Below are 12,882 nucleotides of genomic sequence, written 5' to 3' on the forward strand. Positions count from 1 at the left end.
ATTTTCATGTGTATCTTAATCTGAAAAATCTGAGCTAATATCTTATAAAGGAAATTAATATTGGGTTTTTTAAGTAATATTTATATTTAATTCTTAAATTAAATTCTAGTCTAATTTTTGGATCTATTTTATTTCAGTTAAATTCATATAGGGAGTAAAATAATTGTGCTATGTTTTATCTTAAAATATCACTCCTATTTTGTCATTTTGCTTATTAGAATCAATATCTAAAAGAGAATTAATAATATTAAATTATTCATATTGATTATTTTTATCTTTTTGAATTCCAAAAATTATTCCTACCTTTTGTTAAATTTAAGGATTAAATTTATCACTAATTTTTATTAAATCTAGTGAAAAAATTTTATGTTTTTGAAATATTTGTAATAATTTATTAATTATCTAGAACGGTTGATGACACATAAATGTTTCTTATTCCTCTAAAATTTGTGTAAGAATTGTTGCACCAGTGTAATAATCTTATTATTAGATGGCTTATTCAGCTTTAGTAAAATTAATACAAAACTCAAGTTATGAAAGGGAAAGAGACAAATTAGCAAATTTATTTTCTTCATAGCAATTCTTAAAATTTTAATTAAGCGGTGTTAAAGTTAATTCATTTTCCTCCATATTAATTATTTTTTTTTCATCTATCTAATTATTACTATATATACTTTTTAAGCTTGAAGGCACATTTTGAAAAGATTAAAGTTTATTTGTAGAAAAATTATTTTAATTTTAAATTTACTATTATCTAATATGTTGCATTGAAGGATTTTTAAGGAAATTGTCATAGCTTTAGTCATTTTAAAAAATATTTTCTCTTTTGAGTTATTTTCTGTCAGGTGAATAGGTAATATATCTTGGTAAAAATGTTAAAGAATTATTAAATTGTTAATTTTCAGGATCTTTTTATTATTAATTTGTAATTTTAATTTTACTACAATTAGTTTTACTTCCCTTTTAAAATAAATTTATCTATTCTTAGCAAGGAATAAAATTTTTATTTTATCTTATATTCTCACTAATTTTACGTTATTGGTTTTGCTCAGATTAGTAATTATAGTTACCATTTTTCTTATTTATTTTTCTTTTAAAGCTATTTTAAAATTAAGCATCATAAAGTTCTTTTTCGCATCTATTTAAAATTTCATTTGATTTCTTAAAATTATTTTGTTTAAAGTAGCACTTTGCAATTAATGACTTTAATTCAATTTCATTTTAAATTTAATTGGGTAAATACTAAGAGATTTGAATTAATTCATTTAATAACATTTTGATTTCATCCCAAAAATTATATGATTATGAACTTTCTCTCTTCGTCAATTTATTATCATCAAAATCTTCTTAAAATGCAAGTAAAGCTATAACATAATTTTTTTTTCTATAAAACAAATTTTATAAAAGTTGAATTGATTGCTGAGTCAGTTGAGAATATTATATTTTTAGTTAGTTATTTTAAATTTTACATTTAGTGCTATTTGATTAAATTTATTACTAAAAGCTAAACTAAGTATTCTAATTATTTATATTACTAAGGCGATTTAATTAATTTTATTAAGAATCTGTTTCTTTTTAAATATTATTATTTTTAGTAAAACTTTACTAATGAATTTTATTAAATCTATTTCTGAAACTAGAATCTTAGCTGTTTAATTAGTTATTGCTTTTTCTTACACTTTCTAATTCTACTTTTGTTAACTCCTATGCAAAAGCAGTAGATTATTAAAATCTTATCAATAATTGTGAATCATTTATAATTATATTTGGGCTTTCAATACATTTATTACTAAAATTCTTTGATTTTAGATATTCTTTTTTTTCATTTCCATTATTATGATCGATTATTTTCAATTCACATTTTTGGAAGCAGAAATTCTGTAAAGCACTCACATCAAATGAGTCTTATAAGCTTTTGCAAAAATTTTGTATTTCATATCTAGCAAACAAAATTGATTAAGAAAAGTGTTCCATCGCCTAAAAATAGTGCTACTATGAAATCAAAATACTGCCTATATGATTATGAGTTATTCCTACTGCACTAATATTTTAAAACTTTTTAAAGAATTCTAACTCTTTACTTAATCTAAGGAGAATCAATGTCTCATTCTCACAAAAAAAATTATCAGAAGTATAAGCGAGAATTTAAAAAACACCAATAAAGCTTTCGTAAAGCTCTTTTGTTTCTTTAGATGAGAAGAAGTCATATGGCGTCAAACTTTTGTCATTAAAAACATTTAAAAGTTCAATAGATTTATCTTAGTCTATTAAAATTCTTTTTAAAACACTAGTTAAATGGTTGATTGGGAAAGCCAACATTCCATATATATTTATTCCATAATACACAGAAATAACAATAAAGAATATAGCTAAGATCAAATATATTATAAACAGATAGATTGTAACTTTCTTTAGAAAGATTTAAATGTTATTTGAATACTAAGTCATTTCTAAATTGCTTATCATATTTATCTAGACAAAAGATAAACAAACTTAGAATATTTACTATGATTTATCATCAATTATATTTGCAGAAGGTATTTTAGAAATTACATTTATAGGGTTTAGTATAACTGTATAATCACTGCCATTTCTTTGGTATGGTACTATAGTAATATTTTTATAGTATTTAGAAAAATCTATTTATTCAATATAATTAACCTCATCAATCACAAATTTTGAATATAGCTTATGTAATGTATTATTTAAATTTTAAGCATATGATTGATCTTAAAGATACTAGAGTTCTATTTCTTAAAAATTAAGGACTTATTAATTTACCATTTGATGGCTAGAATCGTAAACGATTGTTTAACTTAATGGCTCTATCATATATAATTATTTTGTTGAATTTACAAAATTTTTAAAATAATAAGATGTATTATTTAGAGGTAATGTAAAGCACATAACATGATGTAAAAGGTTTTCCTAAGAATTTTAATCGAAATAAACTAATTTTTAGCAAAGATTTTGAGATAATCCTCCAAGATAAAGAAAATCTGGTTTTATTTAGCTTAATGATTTATATTTTTGAGCATTTTAATACCAAAATCTGCACCTTGGATCATAACCAAATAAACCAGTACTACAATTTTCATTAGTATTATTACCTTCAATAGAATATTTACTTTATTGAGATATAAAAATACCTTATTCTTACATCCCAAATATTGTATCTTGAAATTAAAGTTTCCTAACACCCTCAGATAAAAATTAATTCTCATAATCAATAGCCCTTATTAAAGGATTAATTTATTAAAAAGTTTATAAAACAGCTTTTCCTTTCTCATCCAATTTATTTAATTTTTTAAACTATTTATGGTACCTAAATTTTAAATATTAAATTTATATTAAAAATCATTTACTAAATTAAAATAGTATTCATTGATTTAGTTCTATAGTAAAAGAATAATTTATTTGATTGTAAAAATATATTTTTAAATTATAAAGATTTTATTTATTTAAATAATAAATAATTCATTATTATTTTTGAGTGATAGATAAAATGAAACAAAATTAATAAATGCATTATTACCAAGAAGTTATTGTAAATGGATTATTTTACAATATGTTTGAAATAGATGTGTCATTTTAGCTCTTAAGCAATTTAATAAGATTAATATAGCTGCTAAGATGGTTAGGATTTATTTTAACTTTTCCTTGAATTGCTTTTGAATAAAAATTATTTATTATGTATAAATAGGAAGACATTCTTTATATTTAGTTAGATATCTAGTAAGAAATAGTACCAGTAAATTATTTGCTAAAATAAATCTATTGCTGAAACATTTTATCACTTAAATTTTAAACGATGCCCTTAATAAAGTAGAGCGCTAGAAATTGACTTATATATGCGAAAAAAAAGATTGTTAATATTGGTAAGCATATCATCAAGATAATTTTTAATTTCAAACTCATAATTTTGTAATCTTTTTTAATTTAATAGTGTCTATTTTTAGAATTAATTTGGCTAATTTCTTTATAATTTTCTTACTATTTTTCTTTTTTACTAAAAATATTCATTTTAATTTAGGAATTAGATTGGTAATCTTATTTTAAAATAAATTTTGTTTGAATCAAATCTTTTAATAAAATGAATAAAAAGTAATGGATTCAATGTAATCTTAGATTAATTAAATCTGATAAAAATTTATTTTTTCAGGCATGATTATTGATTAAATTATCTAAATTAATAACTTAAAAATATAAATTAGAAAATATCACCAAAAACTTCAGACAACAAATAATTCTTATATAAAATTTCCATAAAAATGAGTAACAAATTTCATTAATTTTAAAAATGCAAATTAAAAGATTACTTACATTACAGATAATTATTATATTGTATTTATATTAGGTTAATCATACAAAAATCATGGTTTTATAAATTTTTAGGACGAACAATTATGAAGACATATTTCTATTATTTGCTTAAGCTTTTTGTTTCAAATAAATAATGAAAATAAAACTAGAACTAAAATAAACATAAAAATAGTCAGATCATTAAATTAATTTAAATATACCTGTATCCCTCTAAGTTAAACCTAATTAAGTTAAGCCAAAATCTAAATAAGCCTAAATATTAAGACATTTTCTAATATAAGCCGAATTTTTTGAAAAAAATTATTTTAACTTAGAAGGATAAAGGTACTTATCCATACAAAAAATCCCTTTTAATATTATATATATTAATGTATTAATACTAATAAGTAATATTATAATTTGTACCATTAATAATCTAATATTTATTACATTTGTAATAACTGTATATTTATGATAATAAAAACTACTATTAATCTGGTTTATTTTATAAGCATTTTAACTAAAAAAAGTAATAATATCTATCTTATTAATCAACATTTACTCAAGAAATTTATTAGCGCAAAAAAAAAATAAATGCTTTACCAATTAAATAAATATAAGCAAGAATGAAATTGAGATTAATAATTAATTAAGCAAATTATAAACTATTAAAAAATATTTAAATCTAACTAAATTAGCACCATAAAAATATTAATTTATGTGTAAATTAAATATATAAAAAATAAAGTCTTTCAAAGCTTGAATACAAAATCTTTAAAATTCAAAGTAGCAATTGCTAAAACACTTTAAGCAGTATGTAGCCCAATTGAAAAAACTTCTTTGAACTTTTAATTTCTAGGAAAAAAAAAAATGATAATGTTTTAAAAAATAAAACAAATATTTTTTCTAAAATTCAAAAATTGAATTATTTCGTAAATGTATTTAGCAAAAATTTCTATGTATTTTTACAAATTTATAATTTAATTTTTAAACTTTGCTAATGGTGAAAAATTAAGTAATCATAACTTATTATTAATTCGCTAAGGCAGTAAAGGTAAGCAAATATCAATAATTAAACCAAAATCTAATCAAATAAACCAAGGTTTGATTTTTTATTAAGGTATTTTTATTGTATTACTTACTTATAGTTTTTAAGAAATGTTTGTAACAAATGAATAAATTAAATTAATTTTAATTTTATAGACTCAAAAGTGCTAAATAACTATGGGATAATATACTTATGGTAAGTATCTCTTGAATTCTTCAAATATTCATAAACATCTTAATTAGAATAAAAGACTTTGATTATTTCAATGCCTTTATAAGCCAAAGCTTAACCATCCATACATTCTATAAAATTATTACTTTTCTTATTTGAATAGATAATTAACTAAATGTAATACTCTCTCAATACTTCACACAAATTCAAAAATTGTGCATCTTCGATTATGCTTATTTCATCTGTTGAAAAAATAATAAATTATTAAGTGTATAGACAAGTTTATAATTTTTAGCTAAAGCTTTTATTTTTTTAAGATTAGCATGTAAATTTATTTTAAAGAAGTAAATCATTTATTGCTTTTTAGTTTGATGTATGGAAATATTGGTTTTTTATATTATTTAATTACACGTCATCATTTAATAATTTATTATAAAAGAAATCTTATTAGTATGATATATTGCTAATCGAATTTTTGAAGGTGTCATCACCTTTATTGTTTAAATTTTTTCCACATAAATTTAATCTAGTAACAAACACATCATTAGTTATTCTTTTTCATATTTTATAGATTAATATTTTTACTAAAGCCATTTTAACTTTCATAATAAAATATATCTTCTTTACATTAGTTATAGTTATTATTATTTTTTAAGCTGAAAGTAGTAATATGACTTAAATCTAGATCATTTTAAATAAAACTATAAATATTTTACTGAAATATATTGATTTTATTGAGATTATTAGAAAAATTTTGCTTTTCTTTTTATTTTATATAATAGATAAGGGGATTAAAAAGCCAATCCAATATTTTTCAACTCATAAAATCAGGATTTTTGGATTAATAATAAGACAATTTATAAATTTAAAATTAAGACAAACAAAAAATTATAATCAATAATGTTAAATATAAATAGGATATTTATACTGATTAATATTATCTCTTTATGATTTTAGAAAGACTGAAATATTTTTTGGTTAATATATAACTTTAATAATGTCTTTATGCAAGTGCTAAAAAGTTTAATTTGCTTAGGTTTCAAGAAAATTATTACCTTTTTCTGATGCTTAAATGATAATTACTATATCAAAGTAAAATAAAAATTAAGCTAATTCATCAAAAAGAGAGTCTCTTAAAATACTTATTTTATCAGTGCAATAGATTATATACTTTTAACTTACCTACTTTTTTTATCTAATGCATTCAGTAAAAAACCTAGCATCATTTTACTGAAATTTCAATTTTTAGAGTTTTAAATAACTTAACCTATAGTTTATTTCTTAGCAAAAGAAAAAATTTAAAGCTTTTCTTATAGCCAAATGGAAATTTTAATTTTTATTTTGTATTTAAGTTAATCTTTTATCTTTTTATTATTGTTTTATTTCTTAACAATCAAAGTGCCTTAAATTCTATCTCAAATACTTTGATTATTAATGGGCTTTTTATAAGGTTTAATTTTTTGTATTAAACTTATTTTGAAAGATAAATTTCATATTATTAAGTTATTTATTAGGGTAGCGGCTCTTTAAAGGTTTAATTTAAAATTAAGGAATTTAATCTAAAAATTCATTAGATTGTTGTTTATTTTCGGTTACTTGATTTTAACATAAGCTTTAATTTACAGAACAGCTTTCTAATTTAATATTTTTAAATGATTCAATATAAACAGATTCAGGTAGGTTATTTCCAATTTTTTTAAAGCTAATATTTTATCTTTCTTATAAACTCTATCCATTTTTTTCTAAATCTAAATAGTTTTCATTTTTTTGAAATGTTTTAGATAAATCAATTTCACTAGAGTTACTGCTACTAGTACTAGAATAGTTTGATAAAGATTTTATTTAAAATTTTGATAAGTTATTTCTATTTTCTTGTGTATCTTAATCTGAAAACTCTGAGCTAATATCTAATAAAGAAAATTAATATTGTGTTTTTTAAGTCATATTTATATTTAATTCTTAAATTAAATTCTAGTCTAATTTTTGGATCTATTTTATTTCAGTTAAATTCATATAGGGAGTGAAATAATTGTGCTATGTTTTATCTTAAAATATCACTCCGATTTTATCATTTTGCATATTGGAGTCAGTATCTAAAAGAGATTTAATAATATTAAATTATTCATATTGATTATTTTTATCTTTTTGAATTCCAAAAATTATTCCTACCTTTTGCTAAATTTAAGGATTAAATTTATTACTAATTTTTATTAAATCTTGCGAAAAGATTTTATGTTTTTGAAATATTTGTAATAATTTATTAATTATCTAGAATGGTTGATGACACATAAATGTTTCTTATCCCTCTAAAATTTATGTGAGTATTGTTGCACCAGTGTAATAATCTTATTATTAGATGGCTTATTCAGCTTTAGCAAAATTAATACAAAACTCAAGTTATGAAAAGGAAAGTGACAAATTAGCAAATTCATTTTCTTCATAGTAGTTGTAAAAATTTTAATTAAACTATGTTAAAGTTAATTAATTTTCTTCATTATTTATTATTTTTTTTTCATCTATCTAATTATTACTATATATAGTCTTTAAGCTTGAAGGTACATTTTGAAAAGATTAAAGTTTATTTGTAGAAAAGTTATTTTGATTTTAAATTTAATGCTATCTAATATTTTGTATTGAAGAATTTTTAAGGAAATTATCATAGCTTTAGTCATTTTTAATAATATTTTCTGTAAACCTTTTAGGTTATTTCCTGTCAGGAGAATAGGTAATATATTTTGGTAAAAATGTTAAAGAATTATTAAATTGTTCATTCTCAGGTTCTTTTTATTATTAATTTGTAATTTTAATTTTACTATGAAAAGTTTTACTTCTCTTTTAAAATAAATTTATCTATTCTTAACAAATAATAAAATTTTTATTTTATCTTATATTCTCACTAATTTTACGTTATTGGTTTTACTCAGATTACTAAGTATAGTGACTATTTTTCTTATTTATTTTTCTTTTAAAGCTATTTTAAAATTAAGCATCGCAAAGTTCTTTTTCACAACTATTTAAAATTTCATTTGATTTCTTAAAATTATTTTGTTTAAAGTAGCACTTTGCAATTAATGACTTTAATTCAATTTAATTTTATATTTAATTAGGTAAATACTAAGAGATTTGAATTAATTCATTTAATAACAATTTGATTTCATCCCAAAAATAAAATGATTATGAACTTTCTCTCTTCGTCAATTTATTATCATCAAAATCTTCTTAAAATGCAAGTAAAGCTATCACATAATTTTTTTTTCTATAAAACAAATTTTATAAAAGTTGAATTGATTACTGAGTGAGTTAATAATATTATATTTTTAATTTGTTATTTTAAATTTTACATTTAGTTTTATTTGATAAAATTTATTATTAAAAGCTAAACTAAGTATTCTAATTATTTATATTACTAAGGCGATTTAATTAATTTTATTAAGAATCTATTTCTTTTTAAATATTATTATTTTTAGAAAAGCTTTAATAATGAATTTTATTAAATCCATATCTGAAACTAGAATCTTAGCTGTTTAATTAGTTATTACTTTTTCTTACACTTTCTACTTCTCCTTTTGTTTATTCAGCAAATTCCAATGCAAAAGCAGTAGATTATTAAAATCTTATCAATAATCCTGATTCATTCATAATTTTAGTTGGGCTTTCAATAAGTTTATTACTAAAATTTTTTGATTGTAACGATTCCTTTTTTTCATTTCCATTATTATGATTGATTATTTTCACTTCACATTTTTGGAAGCAGAAATTCTGTAAAACACTCACATCAAATGAATCTTATATGCTTTAACAAAAATTTTATATTTCATATCTAGCAAATAAAATTGATTAAGAAAAGTGTTCCATCGCCTAAAAATAGTGCTACTATGAAATCAAAATACTGCCTATATGATTATGAGTTATTCCTACTGCACTAATATTTTAAAACTTTTTAAAGAATTCTAACTCTCTACTTAATCTAAGAAGAATCAATGTCTCATTCTCACAAAAAAAATTATCAGAAGTATAAACAAGAATTTAAAAAACATGAATAAAGCTTTCATAAAGCTCTTTTGTTTCTTTAGATGAGAAGAAGTCATATGGAGTCAAACTTTTGTCATTAAAAATATTTAAAATATCAATAGATTTATCTTAGTCTATTAAAATTCTTTTTAAAATATTAGTTAAATGGTTGATTGGAAAAGCCAACATTCCATAAATATTTAGCCCATAATACATAGAAATAATAATAAATAATTTAGCTAGGATCAAGTAGATTATAAAAAGATAGATTGTAACTTTTTTTAGAAAGATTTAAATGTTATTTGAATACTAAGTCATTTCTAGATTGCTTATCATATTTATCTATACAAAAGATAAACAAACTTAGAATATTTACTATGATTTATCATCAATTATATTTGAAGAAGGTACTTTAGCAATTACATTTATAGGGTTTAGTATAACTGTATAATCGCTGCCATTTCTTTGGTAAGGTATTATAGTAATATTTTTATAGTATTTAGAAAAATCTATTTATCCTATATAATTAACCTCATCAATCACAAATTTTGAATATAGCTTATGTAATGTATTATTTAAATTTTAAGCATATGATTGATCTTAAAGATACTAGAGTTCTATTTCTTCAAAATTAAGGGCTTATTAATTTACCATTTGATGGCTAGAATCGTAAACAATTGTTTAACTTAATGGCTCTATCATATATAATTATTTTGTTGAATTTACGAAATTTTTAAAATAATAAGATGTATTATTTAAAGGAAATGTAAAGCACATAACATGATTTAAAAGGTTTTCCTAAGATTTTTAATCGTAATAAAGTAATTTTTAACAAAGATTTTGAGATAATCCTCCAAGATAAAGAAAATCAGGTTTATTTTAGCTTAATGATTTATATTTTAAAGCATTTTAATACCAAAATCTACATCTTGGATCATAACCAAATAAACCAGGACCACAATTTTCATTAGAGGTATTACCTTCAATAGAATATTTATTTTATTGAGATATAAAAATACCTTATTCTTACATCCCGAATATTGTATCTTAAAATTAAAGTTTCCTAATACCCTCAGATACAAATTAATTCTCATAATCAATAGCCCTTATTAAAGGATTTATTTATTAAAAGGTATATAAAACAGCTTTTCCTTACTCATCCAATTTACTTAATTTTGTAAAATTTTTATGGTACCTAAATTTTAAATATTAAATTTATATTAAAAATTATTTACTATATTAAAAAGATTATTGATATAGTCCTTTATTTTTAATTTAAAAATATTTTATAAATTATTGATTTTAATAGTAAAATAATAATTCATTAGTTTGTAAAAATATTTTTTTAATTTATAAAGTTTTATTTATTTAGATAATAAATAATTCTTATTTTATTTTTGAATGAGAGTTGTACTATAAAATTAATATTATATTTTTTGTAAAAAAATAAAAAAAATTAATAAATGAATTATTACCAAGAAGTTATTGAGAATGGATTGTTTTACAATGTGTTTGAAACAGATGTGTTATTTTAGCTATAAAGCAATGTAATAAGATTAATATAGCTGCTATGATGATTAGGATTTATTTTAACTTTTCCTTCAATCACTTTTGAATAAAAATTATTTATTATGTATAAATAGGAAGACATTCTTTATATCTAGTTGGATATCTAGTAAGAAATAGTACTAGTAAATTATTTGCTAAAATCAATCTATTGCTGAAACATTTTATCACTTAAATTTTAAACGATGACCTTAATAAAGTAGAGTGCTAGAAATTAACTTAAGTATGCGCAAAAAAAGATTGTTAATATTGGTAAACATATCATCAAGATAATTTTCAATTTCAAACTCATAATTTTGTAATCTTTTTTAATTTAATAGTGTTTATTTTTAGATTTAATTTGGTTAATTTCTTTATAATTTTCTTGCTATTTTCCTTTTTACTAAAAATATTAATTTTAATTTAGGATTTTGATAGGTAATCATATTTTTAAATTTTGCTTGAATCAAATAATTTCTTTGAATAAATAGAATAAAAATTAATGGATTGATTGTCATTATAGATTAATTAAAATGTAATTTAAGTAAATCAGAAAAAATGTATTTTTTCAGGCAGAATTATTGATTAGCCGATATTAATTAAATTTAACTTAAAAATACAAATTAGAAAATATCACCAAAAACTTCATAAAATAAATAATTCTTATATAAAAATTTCCATAAAAATGAGTAACAAATTTCATTAATTTTAAAAAGGCAAATTAAAAGATTACTTACATTACAGATAATTACTTTTTTGTATTTATATTAGATTAATCATATAAAAATCATGGTTTAATCAATTTTTAGGACAACTAATTATGTAGCAAAATTTCGATTATTTGCTTAAGCTTTTTGTTTCAAATAAAACTAGAACAAAAAAAAAAAAAAATAATCAGATCATTAAATTAATTTAAATATACTTATCCATACAAAAAGTCCCTTTTAATATTGTATATATATTAATGTATTAATAATAATAAGTAATGTTATAATTTGTATGATTAACAATCTAATATTTATTTACATTTGTTAAAACAGTATATTCATGATAGCAAAAACTACTTTTAATTTGGTATATATTCTTTATTTTATAAGCTTTTTAACTAAAAATAGTTTTTATTTCTTATTAATCAACATTTACTCAAAAAATTTATGAGCATAAAAAAACAAATAAGTGTTTTACTAATTAACTAAATATTAGCAAGAACTAAAATTGGATTATAAAAATTAATTAAGCAAATTGTGAGCTATTAAAAAATATTTAAATCTAACTAAATTAGCACATTAAAAATATTAATTTAAGTGTAAATTAAAAATATAAAAAATTAAAGTCTTTCAAAGCTCGAAAGCAAAATCTTTAAAATTTAAAGGTGTAATCTCTAGAAACACTTTAAGCAGTATGTAGTATTTTAAAAAATTTTTAAATGCCAACACTTTGTAGAACTTTTAATTTAAAGTAAAAAAAAAAATGATAATGTGTTAAAAAATGAAACAAATATTTTTTCTAAAATTCAAAAGTTGCTAATTTCATAAACAAATTTAAGTATAATTTCTTGTATTTATAAAAATTTATTATTTAATTTTTTAACCTTACTAATGGCGAGAAAAATTAAGAAATTATAACTTATTATTAATTCGCTAAGGCAGTAAAAGAAAGATAATCAAATATCAATAATTAAAATAAAATCTATTCAAATAAACCAAGGTTTGATTTTTTATTAAAGTATTTGTATTGTAGTACTGATAGTTTTTAAGAAATTATTTTACAAAAGAATAAATTAAATTAATTTTTATTTTACAGCC

The 12,882-nt window shown here is 19.9% G+C and overlaps 2 protein-coding genes across 2 annotated transcripts in view; both read right to left on the minus strand. All coding sequences in view use genetic code 6, as the record gives it.

The window, feature by feature from the left end:
* The window catches only part of TTHERM_00245910 (tetratricopeptide repeat protein), a gene marked incomplete at both ends in the record, with an annotated part of 3,330 nt that extends 168 nt beyond the window's left edge, over nucleotides 1-3,162 (minus strand). The window contains 3 exons of the mRNA XM_001023819.3: nucleotides 1-908; nucleotides 957-1,364; nucleotides 1,536-3,162. The exon at nucleotides 1-908 is cut by the window's left edge and continues 168 nt beyond it. Of these exons, the coding sequence (XP_001023819.3) occupies nucleotides 1-908; nucleotides 957-1,364; nucleotides 1,536-3,162 (2,943 nt within the window). The remainder of the gene's footprint in view (nucleotides 909-956; nucleotides 1,365-1,535) is intronic.
* A 6,173-nt stretch (nucleotides 3,163-9,335) lies between these two features.
* Nucleotides 9,336-11,183, minus strand: TTHERM_00246910 (hypothetical protein; the record flags this gene model as incomplete). Its single annotated transcript, XM_001023820.2, has 4 exons — nucleotides 9,336-9,443; nucleotides 9,557-9,620; nucleotides 9,909-10,727; nucleotides 11,008-11,183. 4 exons carry the CDS (start codon nucleotides 11,181-11,183, stop codon nucleotides 9,336-9,338), a joined length of 1,167 nt encoding a protein of 388 aa, XP_001023820.2.
* Between the last annotated feature and the right edge of the window lie 1,699 nt (nucleotides 11,184-12,882).

The sequence above is a fragment of the Tetrahymena thermophila genome, assembly GCF_000189635.1.
Source record: "Tetrahymena thermophila SB210 genomic scaffold scf_8254406, whole genome shotgun sequence".
Classification (NCBI taxonomy): Eukaryota; Ciliophora; class Oligohymenophorea; order Hymenostomatida; family Tetrahymenidae; genus Tetrahymena; species Tetrahymena thermophila.